Source organism: Parus major, chromosome 6, assembly GCF_001522545.3.
Source record: "Parus major isolate Abel chromosome 6, Parus_major1.1, whole genome shotgun sequence".
Lineage (NCBI taxonomy): Eukaryota > Metazoa > Chordata > Aves > Passeriformes > Paridae > Parus > Parus major.
The window spans coordinates 11,853,256-11,875,774 of NC_031775.1; the positions used below are offsets into that span (position 1 = coordinate 11,853,256).

General features: G+C 38.6%; 1 protein-coding gene across 3 annotated transcripts; it reads right to left on the reverse strand.

The window, feature by feature from the left end:
- Positions 1 to 734: 734 nt before the first annotated feature.
- On the reverse strand, positions 735 to 22,078 carry HELLS (helicase, lymphoid specific). Of its 3 annotated transcripts, XM_015633649.2 has the most exons (22): positions 21,993 to 22,078; positions 21,780 to 21,901; positions 18,952 to 19,074; positions 17,742 to 17,801; positions 17,215 to 17,251; positions 17,058 to 17,122; positions 16,550 to 16,591; positions 15,362 to 15,586; positions 13,776 to 13,958; positions 13,381 to 13,524; positions 12,612 to 12,808; positions 11,840 to 11,936; positions 10,741 to 10,902; positions 10,094 to 10,236; positions 8,778 to 8,916; positions 7,299 to 7,382; positions 7,092 to 7,211; positions 6,634 to 6,750; positions 5,578 to 5,737; positions 3,225 to 3,321; positions 2,948 to 3,024; positions 735 to 1,270 (listed from the first exon to the last, which is right to left on the reverse strand). In XM_015633649.2, exons 1-22 carry the CDS (start codon positions 22,021 to 22,023, stop codon positions 1,173 to 1,175), a joined length of 2,523 nt encoding a protein of 840 aa, XP_015489135.1. In that variant the 5' UTR covers positions 22,024 to 22,078; the 3' UTR covers positions 735 to 1,172. The 3 variants fall into 3 exon arrangements, 2 of the variants coding, with proteins under 2 accessions (XP_015489135.1, XP_015489136.1); XM_015633650.3 differs by lacking the exons at positions 735 to 1,270; positions 2,948 to 3,024 and adding an exon at positions 3,605 to 3,668; XR_004498106.1 differs by lacking the exons at positions 735 to 1,270; positions 5,578 to 5,737.
- Between the last annotated feature and the right edge of the window lie 441 nt (positions 22,079 to 22,519).

The following is a 22,519-nucleotide window of genomic DNA, read 5'->3' on the forward strand; positions in this document are numbered from 1 at the left end:
TCAAGGGGTAAAGGATAATGCATGTATATTTAACCTACAGGAGTGAGTTGTCAGCAAAGGCTTTCAACTTAAAATCATAAAATAATTTCATTGGGAAAGACTTTTGAGATAGTCCAACCATTAGCATGGCACTGCTGAATCTACCACTACACCGTGTCCTCAAATGCCACATCCACATCTTTTAAATACTTCCAGGGATGGTAACTCCAGCACTTCCCCTGGCAGCCTGTTTCAGTGCTTGACTTTTTTAGTGAAGAAACTTCCTAACATACAATCTCAACCTTTCCTAATGGAACCTGAGGCTATTTCCTCTTGTACTATTGCTTGTTACTTGGGAGAAGGGACCAACAGCTTACAACCTCCTTTCATGTAGTTGTAGAGTGATAAGGTCTCCCTTCTCAAGGCTAACCCCTCAGTCACTCCCAGGACTTCTGCTCCAGACTCTTCATCAGCTTTGTAGCACCCTGCACCTGCTTCAAATGAGCAACTCAGCTGACCAGCAGTCAATACAGAAGTAATGTCTGCACCAGAAAGATTTAGGCTATTTTAGGCTCATTGCTTTTTGGTTTCTCTTTTTTTTGTTCAGTTTGTGTGTGGGTGTTTCTCTGCTGTTGTGTGGCATTAGTTTGTTTTTCTTCAAATGTATGACATTCACTAAAGTGCTAAATGAGTAGGAAACTGTGAATTAATGGACACAAGATTAGCTTTGCCTGTTTAAGAAGCCAAAATCCACAGACTTTTAGAACAAAACAGATATTTATTTAACCAAAATAATTTGCAAAAATTAAAAACAGAAGCTACACAAATGGCTTTAACAAAGGCGCACGTTCTCCCCCAAATAAAACTATAATTGACAGCATACTTTAAAAAACAACCAAAAAACGGGTTTAGGACTTCCACAGGAAGATTTTTTTAAACAAATTTGCCAGTTTATACCACTGAGCACAAGAACTAGCTGCAATTGTGAAACATGCTCATTTCCTTACTTCTTTATGAAAGCCTACTAAAGCTACAACTATTCACCTGCATTACACTCTAGAACATGTTAAAATTCACTGGAAGAACACAAGGGATTTGAACAAGGCCTTAAGGAAAGTCAGCATCAAGGACCAGTAAGCGTAAGTGACATCTCTGAAAGATCTGAAAGACTACTTAGAGGCCACATTTGCACATTAAAACACACATTCTGCATTGGACTCTGATGACTCTTCTAGGACTTTGAAGACACCCATTTTTTCCTTTTTCATTTTTTCAGAGCTCTTCATTTGATCTAAGATTTAAACAAATCAAAGGTCAACAATAACAGGTGTAGTAGAAAAGAGATTTGAAAAACAAGTTGAAAAAACCATTTTGCAGACTTATCACGCTGATAAAACCATATTGCTCCTTCATTCACCATATTGCTTCAAACAGCTGGCTACTAGAAGTTTATGCTTGAAAATATTTTTCACCTGTATCTTTTTAGAAAAAAATTCTAATGTCTCTGGCTAAATGTGAATGAAGAAAAGCAGTTTTAAAAGCTGCCTGAACTAGTCTCATTTTCCTGAAAAAAAATACCCAGAAAACCTATTTAGTGAAATTACCAGGAGAAATAAAAAGTTACAGCTCTAGTAAGTAATATTCTTTCCAAAAATTCAAAGACCTGAAAACTTGTTTTCCTGGCAATCGCAATCACTTTGTTGCCCTTCCAGTGAATATTAAGCTAATGAAAAAGTATTATATTTCTATAAATAATTATGGCTTACCAGGGTGGGAGCTGGCATTTTGGTTTCTAAAGCACTAACTGCAGTTAGCTACAGCAAATATTCAGTATATGATGCCAGACTAGTATCTAACTTTTTTTGACAACTTTGTTATATTAATTTTGATTAGCACAGCAAAGGAAAAAAAGAGCAATCACAATAAATATGTTGCACACTAATAGCACAAGATAAACAGCACCTTTTTCAACTTGGAAAGAGAAATCAGATTGTTTCACAGCCTGAAGTTGTAAAGATATAGGCCTTATTACCCATTCACCAGGAATAATTTTCTCTATTATCAGTCAGTTAACTGAAATAAGCAGTTTTATAGAACAATGCCTTAATTATTTTTTTCCTAAGTTATCTAAAATATAGGACACGTTTCATAAGGCAAATTCATTTTTCACAAACTACACACAGCATACTTATTTAAGGCTAAAATTTTTACTTCTTAATTCTGTACTGACTGGGGTTTCTTTTCCTGTATCTATGCTTGGAGTCTTGTTTTGTTAAAGATGCTAAGGGAAGCAAGGCATTCTAAATCTATTTAACATAAAAAAGCATTCTAGATCTATGAACTGGACAAGATTTTTTCCTCTCTGGAAAGTTAAGGGCTTTTTTCAATAACATCTTGGTCTGATCAAGCACTAGAATTTGCAGACAACCTCAAAAAAGAGTTCTGGTTTGATTGGGGTTTGCTAAATAGTTGATCCACTGACAAGCCATGGAACTCTGACAAGCTTGATTTCTTTCTTCCAAATGTTAGACTTGAATTCTTTCCCCAAAAAATGTTAGACAATGTTAGATAAATGTATTTTGAATTATGACAGTATCAAAGTATGCTTTTAAGTTTTCTGGAAAATATCTTTCCTGAGAAAAATTTTTTTGTATTTTGATCAATTACAGCAACTCTCCCTGAAAGCTGCTTTGCAGAACACCTCCTAATCTATGCTTGTCATTCACAGTATGCTCAGGGCACAGGATGCCTGAATGGGTTTTCTGGAATACTTTTGTCTAAGTTCTGTTATTTCTTCTCCAGCAAAAGATACTGAAAATGTCAACAAAGGGACCAAAGGGTCCTTTGTCAAACAGATAACACAGCTGTAGGGAAATGAAGCTATGGCAGCTTTCTACATACAAAGACTCTTACAAAGTATGAATTTGCTGTTAAACAGAATAAAGAAAACATGAAAACTCAGACTTACCAATAAGATCACTTCTATCCAAAAGTAACTCTAGATCTTTATCACTGATTACTTTCTCTTTAGATCCTTTAATCTCCCTGTTAAAGAACAAATAATCTCTCAATACAGACAAAAGCATGCTCGTATTGCATTGAAGTCAGTTTTCCCATGTAGCAAAATCCCTAGGACATTCTTTCCTCTATGAAGATCCACATACTATTTCATAAGACAAGAGAGCATTTGACAGCTGCTTGCAAGTTACAAACTCATGGTCCAAGAAAATATGAAATCTGCATACCTCTCATAGTCTCTGGATTTCAGTAATTCTATTAATTCCTGAGGGTCCAGGCAGCTTTTTGACTGTGCTAGACCAGATTTTCCACCTTTAAACTGATCTGTAGAAAGAATAAATTTTAAGAAAGCACACAGAGACTGGAACAAATTACTGCTGAATATCAAAACTAATGCTAGGTTTCATTGTTTTAGCCCTCAGATAAACACACCTTACACTAAGAGAGATGGACTCAGAGGCACATGAAGGTTTGCATGCAAGCCTTTCACTTTCTATAATGTGCATGTATGTAGATATATATATGTAGTGTGAAGAAGAACTGATTGAAATACCAATTCAACATGCCCACATGCACACAGAGCACAATAGCCATTAGTTCTACTTACAGTAAAAGCATTGTAAATAAAGTTAGATGGTGGATGCTGAAGTTTGTTCCCTTTGTATTGTAAGCTGGTTAAAACAAAGTAAGTAGTATTAACCACAAGATAGGAAAAATGTGAAAGATGTGGTCTGCAGAGAGAACAGCCTCAGTTTAATGAAATAGACAGACATGACAAAATAGTACCCCTGACATAGGCTGCTTTTTTGAGACTATATTTACAGCAAATCTGGATGTCAGTCCAGCTGTAAATAATATTACACAAGATTATTACTTAATCAAAGCTGAGCATGGATGAAGTCAAGCTCAGTCTTACACATTTCAAGAAGACTGGCAAGACTTGCTGTTCTGTGCCAAATTTCCTCTGTTTTTATTAACATAAGCACCCATTTTATTAATATGTGTCTACACTGGTTCCTTTCATCACACTGATCTTCCTTCCTGTATCTTGGTTTCAGAAATCCTCCCTACATCCTTTCCCATCTCCCTTCAAGAACTCTTGAGTTTGTCTGTGAAGTGCAAAGCAGATTCAAGTTCCAGAGTAGTCTGAGCTATAGGATTCTCTCCCCCCTTAACACCTACAGCAGTGACACACATGTTTCCAGGTCCCTTCATGTGTTATTAGTGATGCTGTCTCTCTCCTTCAGCTTTCAGAGTTTCACAAACCATATGGTATTAAATTAGTGCTGTGCAGGTCTCACGTTGCCATAATAGAGAAAAAGAATACAAGAAAAATACAGCCTCTAAGCAACTTTCTTCAATGTAACAGAAGCACAAGATGGAAAGCCAAAAAAATCACTGTTGTAACAAATTCCAGTTCTTAAATTCTAGTATTTGTACTGTATATACCCTACATGGTTAGTTTTGTGATACTCCTTCCTCGTTTACTTCTCCAAAGTTCCAGCATGCTTCAGATATTCACAGTAACAGGATCCATAACATCAGCTTTACATTTACACAATAAATCCAAAGGTTCCTGAAGTGACACCCCTACCTAAGCTGCAAGATATACATTTAATACACCAACAGATGCCAAGATAAATATTGAACTTACTGCAAAAGTGAAGGCATTGACACTTAGCTTCCTCCCAGTACAAGTAGTTTCAGTCTCCAGTGCTGCCTTAGTACATAGCAGTCATCTATTAGAGCTCATTCTGTGCTCATCTCACTGCTTTGGGTTTTAACTTCAGTTTGGACCATTACCAAATCATTAAGAAAACCAAACCAAACCAAACCAAGAAAGTATACTGGTCAATAATATGCCTATAAAGAAACAGCCCTGGCAGTCACACCAAGACAGCACTGCAAAAACATTACAAAGAAAAAGGCTACTGCTAGAATAAAATAATTAAATACTTATTATATAAATAAATATAATTAACAAATAGCTAACAACATTCAGAACCAGGGGCAAACCACAGCTTAGGCTTGACTGTGCTGTAGACAGAGGTGTGGCCTCTTTGCCACTTTATGCCCTCATGAAAAGGCTTTTTCCCCCCTCAATGTAAGTATACAAGAACGATGAAAAGTTTCTAATCTCCTCAGAAGTTTAATATAAAACTAGCTATTGTTCAGAAGCCAAGTTATAAGAATTGCAGTTCTGTTTGGAAATTGCTCTATATAAGGAGCTACAGTCCAAATGTCACCAACAGAATTAGCTATAGAAGCAAAGCAGTATTCCTATTGGATCTGTACAAGAAAAACTCATCCCTGAAAGGGACACTTCAAAGCAATCACATTCTAAGAACTTTTGAGTATGACAAGCCATATAATCAAAAATACCACAAGAATCACCATTGTTCTGTGCATCAACCCAAGGACTATTGTTCCATTTAGCAATGGCCAGTTTTTCAAACAGGACTGGACTTCTGTGGTTATAACACACTGGACAGAGGCAAACAGGATACTGAAATTTGTTACAGCTTGAGATTTAAAGAAGCAACACATGCTGACATGAAGTCCTAAGAGAAAGATACTAACTTTTATGGATAATCAGCTTCTCCAGCTTCCTCTTGGCAGCAGCTCTCTCCACAATCTTCTGGTCAATAGTATTTGCTGTCACAAGACGATAAACAACTACTGGCTTTGTCTGACCAATTCTGTGACACCTGTCTTGGGCCTGTAAGTCTGACTGGGGGTTCTGAGCAGATAAAGAAATAAATCAGTAACAATTTAGTTATGCCATTATCCTTTTTTTAAAGGACATAGCACAGATGTAGCATTTTTAATGGGGAGCTCAGAGTCAGCATGGAAGCAGAAGAGACGTGGTATAATAGAACTCTACCCCTCTTGACTCTTAAGCTTATCCAAGGCAAGCTCTGCTGCTGTAGCTGCACAGGCAGAGAAACCCAACCAGCCTGGACTGCTTCTGCACCATATGCTGCAGGTTTTCTACAGATGGACATAGCTAATATGACAGATTCAGGTGATCATTTTGCTTGTAGGCTTGTGTTGGGTTTATTTGTTGGAGGATAAGGAAAAGTATTTTAAAGGTTTTCAGCCATTTCTAAAGTTGAAAACAGCAGCACTGTCTACTAAAATAAAGTGAAAATGCAGAGGGTTCTCAGTCGCTTCCTTCCACACCTCTCTTTTTCCCAGCCTCTACACTTAAAGAAGCACCAGAATCCTAGCTAGCTAAAATACATGTGGCATGTCACAGAGGAAAATCATGGAGCTGGTACTAACATGGCAGCTGTTGTAAACAGGGAATCCATAAAAGGTCCAGCTACACTCAAATATAAGTAATAAAAAAAAGGAAATATATTGACAACACAAAAAAAAATCCTGCTTTTGGTAACTTGGGGGCAAACTCAGAAATCAACTCTAATGCTGTATTCAGTAACCCAGGACTTTTCAAATGAGGCTGTATTATTTCACACACAAAATGTTTACACATGCTACTATTACCTTCATGTAACAACTCATTAAAGTTACAGGATTGGTGTATACCATAATAGGTTTGTAAACTATTATCAAAAGCAGCAAGAGAAAGCATTTTTTGACACATATCACTAGGTTAACAATCTGTCAACATACCCAGTCACTGTCATATATGATAACTGTGTCTGCCGCAGTTAAGTTAATGCCCAGGCCTCCAGCTCTTGTACTCACTAAGAACAGGAAGACTTCAGGGTCAACATTAAATTGATGCATCTGGAAAAGATTTAATCTATTAAAAAAAGTAGATGGACCAAACAAAACATGGCTAATGTTTTATTTTGAGAGACCTGTTTAAAAATAGGAACCTAGAAAATACAACACAAGCTGTCAGAGGTTTTAAGAAGCACTGCATTTTAGGCATACCACAAGGTAATACGCAGCAGCACACTTTACTGCTTCAGTATTTCTGAGCCACAGATACTAAGGCAGAAGACAGTTTTCAGCATAGAGGTGTTTTGCTTATTAAAGGCAAAGTGCTGTGCAAAATCATATCCCAGTGTCACAGCAAAAGCAGAATTTGCTGGAGTGCTCACAGGGCATGTCCATCTACTTACATTTTCTTCTCTCTCCGAGTAGGACATAGAGCCATCCAATCGACTGAATTTGAAGTTTCTCAGGTAACAGTAATCCATCAAAATGTCAAGCATCATAGTCATTTGTGAAAACAACAAGACCTACAAAATCAGAAAAACTCCTTAATAACATTTTTTGTTCACAAGAACATGACTGTATCTCATCCCTCCAATAATTTTCAGCGTTACCTTATGTCCTCTCTTTTTAAGTTCTGGAAGCATTCGGTCCAAGAGTAGAAACTTGCCTGAATTCTTTACTAGATCTTCATCAACCTTGGAACAGGAAAGAGGGGATCATATACTAGGACAGAAGGAGACCAATGGCTTCCCCAACTCAGAAACATCAACAAAAACTGTCCGAAATCTCATTGAAACAAGTGTGCACTGTTTTCTTAACTAAAAGCCATAATATTGGAAGTAATGTTAATTTTAGCAAACAACATTGAATCACTTAAATCATAATGAAACTAAATCAGACCCCACCATTTCATACGCCCAAATAATTATTTTTTTTAACTAATTAGTTTTCACCCCATTTCTGGAAGGAAAACCCTCATGCTGTTAATTTTTCCTCATGGAATAATGCTGCTGTTTCTTTCTCGGCTTGCAATTAAGGCACAAGGCTTCCACCTACTGGACACAGAGAGGCACCACTGAACAAGTCATTAACACATCAGCCAAACAGTAAGTTTACAGCAAGTTTTCACACTGCTGCCTTAAACCTCTTTTCAAGAGAGCTTGTTAGATCTAATTCACACCATGGGCTAGGAGCAGTGATATAGAAACTTCTAAGTTCTGAAACATACAGTAGCCACTGTGGTAATTATGAATACATTTTCCTGGGCAAGCACTAACTCCTGTGGGTGGTGTCAGCTGTTAAACAATCTCAATTTTCTACACATTCATTTTCTCTCACCTCCCTGACTGGGGAATCTGTTTTCTATGCACTGACTTTACAGTGATACACCTCAACAGCATACTCTGGAGTACAGCAGGCTCTGTTATCACTTGCCAAATAGGAAACATGACTACACATACCTACAAATCTACATCTACATTTATAATGTGCAAACAACTTCCAGTTCTTCAAGATTCTTTCAATTAAAATTATTTCATACTTTCCTGTATTTCCATCTGCTTTGTGTAGATTAAACTACCAGCTGGCCTTTGTGATATAACTTGGATTTTTTTCCCTTTGGAGGAAGGATGCTGTATTCTCTGAGCAGATGACTCTGTTGTACTTGGTTCAGTTCTTCAACAACTCACACTTAAATGTTACCATTGCACCTCCTGCAGCATGTACAATTTACTTCATGAACAGTGCACCAAGGTTGGTGAGGAGACCTTGAGGCAGCCCCTAAAGCACCTGGAGTCAATGGAAGCCAGTGACTCTTTGAATGAGTAACTCTCCACCAGTGAGAAGAGCACTGTCACAATGAGGAGCACCACGGCACCACTGTGCAAAGGCTGAATGGGCACAGCAGCTGAACAGGTCCCTGCAACTGCTGCTGCAGGAAACTTCACATAATGATTCAGTATACTGCTGAAATTCAATAGGAGGTGTATGCTAAACATGTGGAAAAGGTCATTCTTTACTGCCATCAGCTCCCAGTCTGTTGCTTTTTAATGCCTGGAATAAATTTTCTCTAATGCTTTTAAAATGTGTACCTTGAATTGTTGTGTCGCAGGATCCAAAGGATACTCAATAAGATAGGGGTGATTACAACATTTCCTCAATAACATCATAATATTCTGCAGTTTAAGGTTCACCTCAGAATCCATGGGAATGCTCATGTCTACCACTGGCCTTGAAAAGATACAACATCTTATAAGTAATGAAAGTGTCCCCTTTTTATACTACAAATATTTCAGAGAAAAAAAACCCTACAACAAAATCAAGCAATGGAATCACATGCTGTGACATGTGACGTCCTCAAAATCCCTTAGTTTGTAAAGCTATTACCAGACAAAACTTTCTTAGAGTGCCACACTTGGCAATGAAGGCATAACTGTTTGCCATTATTGATGTAAAATATAAAAGAGCAGTCAGTAGTAATAAGTAGCAGAACTGTACTTGTACAAGTGACCCAGCAGAAAAGGGAACAGAAGCAAGCCCTCACCAGACCACATGGTCATACTTCCTGGGGAGCAATACTTAAGATGTTCCAGAATCAGCTCTCTGCCTATCCCAATTTGGCCACATTGCAGGAATCACTATGAATACAGCTATTTAGCTCTTCTACATGAACTAGAGCCTAAGTACTGTCTCCAACATCCATGATACCATATGATCCGTGCATACCATAAATCTAACCCATAGATTTAATTGTCTGTTCTCACAGGCTACACTGGACTAGAATAAAAATCTAGCAAGACAAGCACTTTTCAACTTGAAGATTTTCCTTATGCCCAAGGGACTTTCAACCAATTTAGAGCAACCAACAGAAGGATGAAGTGGAGGACATTTGGAGTGATGGTGTTATATCTCTCCAAGCAACTGTTATGTGTGATGGGGCCCCTGCTCTCCTGCTGATTGCTGAACACCTGCCTGCCCATGGGAAGCAGTGAATTAATTCCTCGTTTTGCTTTGCTTCATATGCACCTTTTGCCTTCCCTATAAAACTGTCTTTATCTCAAACCACAGGTTTTCCAGCTTTTACCCTTCTGATTCTCTCCCCAACACCACTGATGGAGCTCTGAGTGAGCAGATGTGTGGTGCTTGGCTGCTGCTTGGGGTTAAACCACAACAGTGTCCTGAAGTTAACTGTAACACTAACGAGCCAGTGAGTCATGGTACAATAATCAGAGCTATCAAGGCTCAGTGAATACCAAGTAACATCAAAGAAACAAACCATAAAGCTACAAGCATAGTAAATAACTAAATGCCTTTCCTCCTGATCAATTTCAGTAAACAAAGCTCCGGAAGCAAATTAAGAGGGAGATAGACACTACAGGGAAAAAGAAAAATCTTTCAAGACAGGCACCTCTCTTGCTCTACTTCCTCTTGCATTTTGCTGATTAATTTTTCCAAGTCATCAGATGAACAATTATGTTCTTCACAATAATCAACCACTTTCCGACTACGGCGTTTTGGTCGGCCTGTAGAGCTCAATTCAACTACTTCTTCCTGGGGAATGAGAACATTGCCATCAACAGCAGCCAGCTTCAGAATCAAAGGTCTGAACCCACGAATTCTCAAAACTGAAAAGAGGCCTCAGTGATGTGCACCATGCAACACTTACTTAGAGTCAGCAGTGTAAATTTTGGCTATGTAGAATATGCAGCCAAATTGTAAAGGTCTGCAACTGTATATTTTGAAATTTTCTGTTTGATTTAAAAAAGCTCCATTCATACTTTACCAGTTCTAAGCTGAAACTGTCAACTCTGAAAACAGTGTTTTTTCCCTCCCATGCTGCAAGTAATCAAGAACACGTTTACACTTATATCGTTTCAGTTCTGTGCCACAGGCCTATCACAGTAACTCCCACTGAAATAGGTAACAAATAGATAAGACTAAAAATTTAAGAATAAAAGCAGGTTTAGTTACAACAGCAATGAAGCAGTACCAATATGGTTTTCCATACAAACAATTAAAAGCAAGCACATTTCTAACATCCTTATCAATAGATACCTCATTATTTCCAAGCAGCTTCCTAATGGTGCGATTGACAATGGCAGTATAGAAAGTTTCCTGCTTCTTTGCCAGCGGTGCATATACCACAACTTCTCGTTTAGGAGGAACCTCAAGAGCAACGTCTGATTTCAGCCTTCTCAGTAAGAAAGGTGTCAGAATCTGAAATGGCAAGCAGATGCTACAATTACTCAAAGCTGCCAACACAGCTAGTTTAAAAAAAGAAAGCAGGACAACAACACAGAAGCAGGCCTACACTATGTAATGTTACTTTGCCAATTCAAAGAAAGAGAGTTAACTTGCACATATATTTAGTTTTTTAATATGCATGCCTACCCATACTGGTAGCACATACTGGTTCTAAGATGTGCTGAAACAACACACCCATTGACATTTTTAAAATTCTGAGGTGCTTAGTAGGAGTGCAGTACTAACTACATTACAGACCTTTCTTACAAATTCCAGTGACTGAAAGTAATCTTATTACAAAACTGATAATTTTGTTTGTTGTACTTCTTAAATCAATTCTTAATTCAATTCTGAGTACGCACAAAACCTTTAACCAAAATAAAATTGTCATCAACAATTATACATGGAAGATGCAGTTTAGATCCCTCACTAGTAGCTTATAATGGAAGAATGATAGTCTGTAAGCATTTACTTCAACACACTCTCTTAAAAAAAGAGCTTTAAGTGTAAATTTGAAGACAGCCATATTATGTAACTAAAAAAAAAACTATGTCAAAAAGTGTTCTGCTCAACACTTAAAAGTTACATAAGTTCCCTCAAAGCTATCTTTTAACAAAATAAATACACTGATTAAATCTTTTGATGAATGGAAGTCTGTAGCTACAATTAAGTTTGACTAGATTAAATTCAGTTCCAAGCGGCTATCAAAGAGATATATTGTTACTTTAGCATCTCTAAGTCCTGCAAAGATTGAAAAAAACACCCCACAAGTCTAAATCCAGAAGTGTCATAATAAAATCCTCAGACCAGAATTCAGCATCACAAACAAGATTTTGACACACTTCATGGCACGAATAATCAATGTTACAACTATATCATAAAAAATACAAAATGAAGGATAAATGAAAACCTGATGCAGCATATGCAGGATGTTTTGCTCCCTTTCTTTAGCAATAATATCTTCAGCAGTTTCTGTAATGCTGGTAATATCAAACCAGGATTCAAAGCTGTAAAAACAAAGCAAGGAAAAAAATAGCTTACTTAATAGCTATTACTCTTCATTATTTCAGTACCTATTCTTCTCTTTCCTGTGATTAAAAAAAAAAATAAAGCATGCACATCCATCACCATGAACAGAAGGTGTACAGGAGGAATTTCTGAAATATACCTGTCAATTCAGAAGCTTGAGGTTTTATGTGACTTGTAAAAGTACTTGTACTACTTGGAATATTTATTATCATATATTATATTCCACCTAGGTTATAGCTTTTTCCAAAAATTAGTCTAAACACTGTTTTGGAAATGCCACCTGACCACCTACTGCTGCAGAAAAGGATCTATGAGTCCTGTGCCTGCCAGCCTCACACAGCTTCATCCAGGATCCTTGAGAATCATGAAGCAGCACCAGGCATTCGTGATAAAACATTTCTCATGGCAAATGTTCATGTCTTAGCTCACAGCTGAGCTTCCAGTATCCAGGGAGATGAGAATTAATTCCTTCCTTTCTGAAACAACTAAGTATGAGACAAGACACATTTCAAAGCCTTTGCCACCAAATTATCATACTGAATTACAACCAGGCCATAAAACAGCTCTTCACATGCTAAGTTCAATTATGAAAGAGTAATAATAACACTCGAACAGAACAAACAAAAAGTTTCTACCATCACACTGCAACCTACCTTTTCAAATCATCAAACACATCTGGCAACAGGAAGTTAAGCAGTGACCAAAGCTCTGCCAAGTTGTTTTGCAGGGGAGTGCCAGTCAACAGGAGCTTATTGTCTGCGTTAAATCGTTTCAATTCTCTGATAAGGCGGCAGTTCATATTTTTAATCCTGTGACCTTCATCTACTATCAGGTATTTCCAGTAGCAGCTCTACGAAAATAAAGGATTTCAGTAAATTTTAGCTTAATACCATCAAAACAGGTGTCAGATTAATTAAGAAGCACTAATAAGACTGTTTGATAGTGAGTGCCTGTTACAAAAGTTCTATTTATTGTTTTTCACTTTGCCAGACTAATAGAGCTAAGCCCAAACAGTTAATGCCACACATCTGCTTCATGGTGACTGCCTTTTAGAAAGCTTTTGTTAGAAAACAAAATTTCTACAAGAAGTTCATCTTGCTGAAACAACCATTGGGATGTTAACCACAATGTTTATACACTAAGTAGAGCTTTTACTCTAAACATCCTTAACCATCATCTACAGGAAGGTAACAAAGACCAGGTATGCTCTAACTATCTGCTTTTAGAATAATGGTGTTGAAAGAACTTAAAACATTAAAATGCAGAGCTACTACTACCAAGGAAACAAGTGAAAGCCAATATACATGCTACTGCAAGAAACTTACTGTGCAGGCAGCATGTGGGTTTTTTTTACCACGTTCAAAAGCACTGCTATCAGTACTGAGGCACAACACAGTCCTAGGGCTAAGAGAACTTGTGTACCTGCAGGGCATTTCTGTCTCGCATTGCTATTTCAAAGGAAGTAATGACCACAGGATAGATTTGCAGTGATCCTTGTCTTCTGTGAATTTTATGAACCAGTTTACGACGCTCCTGCTGAGCTCCATGATAGAGCATTAGAGGAATCTGTGAAAAAAGAGGTTACAAGTCAGGACTACAATGCCCATTTTAAGCTAATGGGGAGACAGTAGAAATACTGAGATCTCTTACAAGAGGGCTGTAAATACACAGCAAATCATGGCACAATTTTTAGTAATCACACAAATAACTACAGTTAAAATTATGTTCTATATAAAGTTCCAAGGCAAGTAATTAGAATAGAAATTAAACATTTTGTGCTTTTAAACCTAAAGAAGAAAAGTCTTCATTTCTTTTACCTCTGGAGTAAATCTCTTGAATTCAGACATCCAATTTGGAAGAGTAGACAAAGGACCACATACTAAGAATGGACCAGGGACCCCTCGCTCCACCATCAGTGCTATTGTTGCAATACACTGGATTGTCTTCCCCAGCCCCATTTCATCAGCTAAAATGCCATTAATACCATTTTCCCAAAGCATCTGCATATTAAAAAAAGAGAAAAAAACGAAAAAAAATGTAAATGCAAAATAATAATCACACATTTGGAAAAATCTTTAGGAATGTAACGCTTGTGGAAACTCTCTACTAGGCCCATTTTATATTACAGCTAAAGATGATTCTATTATAAAAATAAATAGAAGCATCTTGTAAATGCCGGATATTCTCATGGAGATGTATGCATCCCCTAGACAAATAAGTGCCTGACTAGGGCACAAAAAACAGCACAGTATCAAAGGAACTTAGTGCTGCATCGGAAGGAACTTACACTGCAAGTACAGCTCATATTACCCAAGGTTTTACTCATCTCAGCTCCAAAACTTTGCTTAGCTCTGCTCTCCAAAAGACCAAATGACTGTGGTGACATTTCAGTATTATGTAATCAAAGAGCTTCTGTAGGCATGTTGCTCCTGTAGCTACCTCACCATGAGAAAAAGGTGAACTTCCTGGCCAACACAGACACCTGCTCCAGGCAATTCTTTGTGCAGATACTTCCTACTCTGACAAATAACAGAGAAACCTCTCAAAAGAACAGAAAGACACAGAAGTGCTCTTTGGCCACTCTCTACTATTCAATAAAGATACATAAAAAGGTTATTATAACAGAGGCCCCAACTAAGGAAGCTGGTTTTACCTAGGCCTGTCTTCACTAGGCACTTTCCAGTAACAGAAGTGAGTGAGCAGGTTTAGTGGCACTTACTTGAGGGGTGAGTCTAAGCCTGTTCAAACAGACTGTGCTTGTAGGAAGGAAAAACAGAAAGGAAAAATCTAATAGAAATATGAGATCAGTAGCAGAATTGGAATTAGTTTTGACCCTTATAAATTTTTTAATTTGGCTTGCATGCTGAAGTATATGTGGGTAATTTTGATGGTAAGTTCCTATCATTTCTTATTTCAGAGGCTAAAGATGTAACATTTTTAACATAGTGTGTTAATATTACTTGTTAAGACTCCAAGAAACAGAGAATGAAAATTCATCTGTGTCAAGCCTACAAAGGAACAGGCCTTTGGGCTAGGTATTGAAGCCCTGGAGAGAGAAAAATAAGACTGTCTCTCAGTAGGATGCACAGTCCTCCTGCTTTCACAACCTCTTGTAAGGAGAGTTGAGTTGAACAAGAAAACAGATGCAAAAAGAGAAGATGGAGAACATCAGCCAGAAAGTCTAAAGAAAGGCTTAGAAACATCAATATACTTCCCACACCGAAACATTTGCTGTTTGACAACTTTCTCATAACACCAGATTCTTGTACCATGAAAGATCAAAAATAATCTCTCCTGTTCACCTTCCCCATATCAGCTATGATCACAGACTTCTAATGTCTCTTCCCCTTCAAGCCTGTTTTTAATCGGCAGCAATTCTGATTAAATTCAACTGCATCCATACCCTTAGCCACTCCATGCCTTCCACTTGGTACCACCTCATTACACCACCAGTAAAAATCTTTGGCTGCTGAAAAGGCACTGGTTGACCATTGAATTTTCGCACTGGATCAAGAAATTGCTTGGCACTGTGTCGTACAGCTTGACACAATCTGTCCTTAATGACACTATTTGAGTCTCCATTTTTCTGCAGGTCTTCCGGATGCAGGTTGTCAGTAGAGCTTTCATCCTGAAGAAGGAAAATCAAGGAACATGTCACAAGTGGAATATAGATCAAAGCCTGCTAAGACATACCTCTTCCCAATTTACAACAGCCTTAATGTGCAGTGAAGTATTCAGTCTCTGACAGAGACTTCTTCTGAGTTAGCTGTCAACTCAAGAGTAGACTTTATAGATTCTTTTCTTTAGAATTCAAGGGCAGTGACAGCTATTGAAGCTATTTGGCTAATAATTTTCTACCCATAAAAGTAAATAGACTAAAAACCTTCCTCAGAGAGGCTGGTATTCAATGTAGCTGGTATTCAATGTTCTGTAAGCAGAAGGGCTTTCTTTTCTGTGAGCTGTTGTAATGTCAGGAAGCAATTCACACTGTGCATGCAGCTCTGAACCACAGAAGCAAAAAAGCACACCTGTTATCTCCACATTTGACTGCTTAAAAATTACTGCTTTAAGGTCTTAAACACCAATACAAACGTTTTTTAATAAACTCCTATTTCCTTTATTTCTGAAGCTACTAGCAATCTATAAAAACCTTCAAACTCAGTTTCAAAAAAAAGCAATTTAAAAGTTTGGATTTCTGAGATAAGTATTTAAGTGCATTCATTTATATCACCTTTCTAAACATTAATTCAGAACTTCAATAACTAGTAAATAATAAATAAAGATTATTTATATATAAAAATTAGATGTATATAATATTATATAAATATAATTATAGATTATTATATATTATATACTTTATTAATCTATATTTAATTTAATATATTATATAAATTTACTTTTATATTTATTATATAGTATATAATTTATATTAAAAATGTGTATTATTTTTATATATTACTACATAACATTTCTATATAATAATAAATAACTGTTTACAGAAAGTAAAGTTTAGAGATACACTACAAAGTATAGAAAGCCCTCCCTCCCTTTGGGCTTAGCACTCTTAAACTGTAATAATGTGTCAACATACCTGATTTTCCACTTTACTTTTTTTTGCCACCGATAATATTTCCTGGAAACAAATGAGGAAAAAAAACATGCTTATGTGCTTTACAACCTTAAAGGCTACTGTAATTTGCATTTCATGTAATCTCTTCATTCGTCTTTCAGTCTGGATATACTTTAAAAAGATTTCTATACAATATCACTAATCATACAAGTGACTCTAAAACAAGACCACACACCAGGTAATACATTTCAATTACAAAGGGTAGCTGAAAATTTAATTGGCAATGTACACTCTTCACAGCTCGCCCCCCTAAAGACTTGAGTATCCAACAAAAAACAAAGAGTATCCAACCTTTATAGCTGTGACAACACTGTTACATAGACCTTTGGTCACAGACTACTGATGGATAATATCTGGTAGCAACATATGAGAATGGAGTGCTCTAAAATATAGATGTCACAGAAATTGGCTCACCAGTTAAAAGTTGTGCTACAAAAATCCAGACAACCTATGTACAGTTAGGGCATACCTCTTTGGACATAATTTCTGATATGTTGTATGTTCCATCTTCTCTTCCTCTCTTCTTTTTTGCACCTATAAGATAATATTTGGGTTTATACAATGAACAAAATATTAAGGAAATAAAACCCACCAGTACTGAAAAAAGACAAAGTCTAATACATTACCCGATTTCTCCTCTTTGCCATCAACTGAGTTTTGACCCTAGAAAATAACCATAGGAAGAGAGTCACCATCTTATGCATCTCTAACTACCATGACAGATAAAAAGATGTAATCAGACTCCAACCATTTGAAAGCTTCTTGAAACATTTCTACTATGAAACAGTTCCCAGAAACACAGAGAAAAAATTTCCTCCTTATTTTTTCTTGCTACTTATTCACTATTTTGGCTGAACAAAGCAATCATTGCTAAAACAAAAAAACCCCACAAGACAAACTGAAACCATTTTCTCTAATAATAACTAGTCAAAAACTAGTCAATCCCCTAAAAATTACTGTCATGGTATACAATTTTTAACTGCTTTCAAACAGTCCTACTACAGTTAAAATAAACATGGTATATTAGATAGATCCTGCAAGTCAAATACTGGACAATCAAACTTACTAATTTTACTTACCTTGATCAAAACTAACATTGTAATTTCTCAGACTTTTATTTAGAAAGTGTCATAAAGTAGCCCCTTAATCTTACCTTGGCAGATTTTAACATCATCTCTCTCTTTTTTTCTAACTTCTCTTTCCTCTTCTGTTCCTAAATAAAATAAAAACCACACATGCAATTCTTATCTTTCCATAATATCCACAAGAGTCTCTGCACTACAGAAGTGATAGACTACATTGCTAATACCAAGTTCCATGTACTCTATACTTTGTTTTTGCAACCCCACTAAGTTTGTTCTGATGTAGTTTAAAACAATAAAGCAGAATTTGGAAAATAAAGTGCCACTGCTCTAAATTGCTTGTCAGTAAATACTTTAAACACTTAAATACAGTAATTTATAAAGATTTAAAAAATATTCCAAATTGCCAACTCCTTAAGATTACATCTACTGGACTAAGTTCTCTATTTATCCAACTTCTACATACTACACATTCACTGCAGAAGAGACAGCAATCTAAGTAGCCTAGAATGCCTTTAACAAAGAAGTGCTTTCATATCTTGAAGAACTTAAGATTTTCATTCAATCTATTTTTACTTGCTGGAAGCAAAAGGATCCTGAAGAAAGAGTAAAAGACCTTGGTATTTATCAGATAGTGCAAGCATTAGTACTGAAACACACATTCTAGCAATACAATAACCATGAAATTGAGCTGATAGTTCAACTAGAGAAGTATTTTGGAGAGGAGGTTCCTGCAGTCTATCAGCATCCTTTCTCAGAAAATGCTGTTGTTCTTTAATGCTTTTTGTTTTATGCTTTTTTTTTTGTTGTTGTTTTATGCTTTTCCCTCTCAAGCATAAAATCTTGCAAGCTTGCCCATAAAGGTACAGTTAAGAAAGACAAGACAAAGCTAGGCATGAACTCAGCAGCCCAGGAAGCCCATGATAAAAAGAAGACACATAACACTGTTTTATGGAAGCTCTAGTTTGGGAACTGCATGGCCTCAGATCACTGTAATTTACCGATTTGTTTGAGGGAGGCCTAAGTTAGCATCCTGAAGGTACATCCCATCTGCAGCTTTCAGTTAATAACACAAACAGGCTACTCAACTTCCTATCAGTTCTTTGCACTGATAGGTGCAAGCATTTGCTCAAGCATCATGTCATTCCCATGCAGTAGGTTCCAGTACATTTTACCGTTACAAATGCAATCTTAAAAACATTTTTACTTCAAACTGGATGGAAAAAAACCCCAAACAGACAGCATGTTAAGAATCCCCACTGTAGACAAGAACACACCTACCTCTAGCTGCTGCTGTTCCATTTTGGTTAACAAGAATTTGGAATAGATGTTGCTTTTCTCAAGCAGATGTTGAAGCCTCTTATAGCGCATTTCACTTGATTCCCTGTCCCAAGAAGTGCGAGCCTGGCCAACAAAAAGAGATGTCAAGCATTTACAGATATAATTGTGATTATACTGAAGAACCATTCTTTGTGTTAAAAGCATTAACTCTCAAGTGCCTCCCACACAGGGCCTTCTCCTTCCAGCTGTCATATCTATGATTTGTGACTGTATGGACTCACACATAGCTATGATGTGCTATAAGATCAAAGTAACTGAGGGTTGCCTTCACTTGCGTATGCACCGTAGATACCCCCAGTATAGCAGCACATAGCATTCAAGAGCTCAAAGATACCTCAATTCCATTTCATAGATTTAGAGCAAAATGAAATCTGTTTATTTGTAGTCTGCAAAATTTGTGAGGAAAAATACCCTACCTGGCAAATTTCAGCATAGCTTCCCTAATTATATCCCTTCACATACATTTACACCAAATTAGTTTCTCATGAAGAACAAGATATACAGACAGCTACAAAACCATCACACAGTTTTACAGAGCTCAAATCAACTCCCAGTACAAAAACAGTAACTTCTGCTCACTTTGCTTACAAAATCCACATATGCTTTTCAAAGAAACTGCTGCTGAGTTAGTGTCAGGGCTGTGCATTTAGAAGTTTGCAAATTACTCTTTAAAACTTGGATCAAGACACCCATAAAAAGTAAAAACCATTCACCCTTCTGCATTCATCTAACACTGCTTGCAAAACTGAGATACCAAACAAGTCACAGAATCATTCAGTTTGGAAAAGACCCAAGATCATCGAGTCCAAGCATTAATCAGCACTGCCAAGTTAACACTAAATCACTAAACTAAGGATGCCTCTGAAGTGCAACATCTACACACTTTTTGAGCCCTCCTTCCCCGCTTCTCCAGGTAGAGTGCATCAGTGCTTGATCACCCATTTAGTAAGAAAATGTCCCAAGAATGTCTTATCTAAAATTCCCCTGGCTCAATTGAGGATGTTTCCTCTTGTCTTACTGCTTGTTACCTGGAAGAAAACACCAACCCCCCCACCCCCCACCCTACCTGTCTACAGTAGTTGTAGAGTGAAATGTTTTAAATTAGCATCTCCAAAAGAAACCCAGAGAGGCAAGATGCAGAGCTTTACAAGATGCTTATCTACTTGCTGCCTTCAAAACAAACACATGGGAAGGGCACGTTAAGACACAGAAAAACAAGGGAGTCTTCTGAAACTAAATTCGCTGATAGGCAAGGAAATCGGATATTTCCTGAATCATGGGACAAACTGTGAGACACTGAAAAGGTGGAGAATGTCTGTGCCCCCAGAAATCAAAACTTGGTTTTCCCCAAGTAATTCCAAACAGGTAGCAATCACCTTGTTCTTTTAAGAGAGGAAGATCTATCCCCACAATTACTCTGCGGGAGGAGATTTCATTCTCGTGATTTCCTTTGCTTCTGTTTTCCCCAGTCCAGGTTTTTACCTTCAGATGACAAGTACCTGAGCTCAGGAAGATCAACTCTTGATGGCAATGCCAGGAGAGAATATAAGTAAAGCTAACCTACTTTTTCAGCAAACTGCTATTGCTTACTTTTTATTGGAGTGAACACAGCATTTTTATTTGGTCAAACTGAAGAACTGTTTCCTTGACCAACTTCAAAAATTCCAAGCGGAAAAAAGAAAACTCAAAGATGAACAGCACTTAACTCTAATGACATCTCACTATGCCTTTTGACTCAAGCCTTCAAGCCTTATGACAGCGGGTTTTTCCCCTTTTTGACTGAAAAGGTAAAAACGTGCCACTCTTTGTCACCACTTTACATTCACACTATCAGCACAGGTCTAGAAGCATCATGCTCCCGTGTTATCACTGCAAAACAGCCTGGTTAGTATCAACCAGTGCTTCACATCAACGTCTGAAAACATTCTCAGCAAGAGGGAAATGAAGCATAGTAATGATTACATCACTTGCGGTGGGGATGAACCACTTCCCCGAAGCAGCCTATTTCCTGTAAGAGGGGCAAACCGAGGAGTACACAAACAAACATGCCTCAGTTTGAGCACATGCAGGCCTCTCCTGGCAGCAATGCCAGGTCACGGGCAGCTCCTGCACAACTGTGTGTGGGGAAGAGCAGGAGTGCCGACCAAGCCAGTGACTGGCACAACCCGATCATTGTTAGCTGGGCTTTCTCAGCTAGACTTCATCAGCTCTGCATAAACTATAGCTGCTACTGAAACACATAACCAGGCTGAATTCTGGAAAGGATCTGCAGAGCTCTATTCAAGCCCCCTTTGTTTGGTGAGGTTTTTTTAACCAAGGAGGGAAAGAAGTGTTACGTACACTTGAGAAACAAAACCATTAAAGGTTTGTCTTTAATGTTTCAGACAAAAATTCAAAAGAATGCGTACGAACTTACTACCCTTTTTGAAATCAGCTCACTTTATAGGCATTATACTTCACATTTTTAGGCTCAGAACGACAAAAGCAAAGATGTAGTCTTCTCACTGCAAATTTCAATGCGTATAAAATGCAGCAGGCTCCCACCTAAGTGCAAGAGCTCACTGCTAGCCTTTAAAACAAAAACAAAAATTAAGGCGCCCGGTGAACGATCAAAAGGCACTCATACACCACAGCACGGCCTTTATCAGCCCCTCACGTTTGTTTTGAAACCCAAGGAGCTGCACAGCCCCGGCCCACAGGCACCCTGACAAACCCTGCGGAGATCCCTGCCGCCGGGCGGGGCCGGCCGCCCCCGGGCCGCCCCTCACCTTCTCCAGCATCTGCCGCTCCTGCTCCAGCCCCGCCGCCTCCAGCTGCTCCTCTTCCTTCAGCATGGCCGGCGTGATCACCGTTGCCTCAGCCTGTTCACCCATCTCGGTTCCCAGCGGTTCTGCAACGAGCGCACGGTTACTCACGGTTACACACAGTTACTCACAGTTACTCACGGTCTCCCCCGGCCGTGCCCCGCGGCCGCCCCTCACCGCCGCCGCTGCCCGAGTTGCGGGCGGGCATTGCCCCGCCACGGCCCCGCTCCCGCGCGCGCCGCCTCACCGCCCGCCTCGCGAGAGCAAAAACCGCGCGCTGCCCAAGCCTCGCGAGTGGTGACGCTGTTCTCGCGATGACCGCGCGGGGACAACTTGGCTCGGGGCAGAGGCGGGCTGGCGTGGCCCGCGCGTGCGCTCCCGTTGGAACGGGCTGCTGAGGGAGCTGGCGGAGTAACTCCCTGCAGGTGCTTATGGAAAGACTGGGTCTGGCACTTGGTGCCGTGGCGTAGCTGACAGGGTGGTATTGGCTCACAGGTTGGACTCGATCGTCCCAGAGACTTCTCCAGGCTGATGGGTTCTGTGGTTGTGTCCCGCTCGCCTGCGCTATCGCCGCAGCTGGCGAGGGGGACACGGCGCGGGCCGGGGCGCTCCAGCCCTGGCACTGCTGCGAGTGCCACGAGAGGGCAGCGGAACCCTGGAAACCCGGACGGGAGCGCAAACCTGTCCCAAAACAGGCACTACGT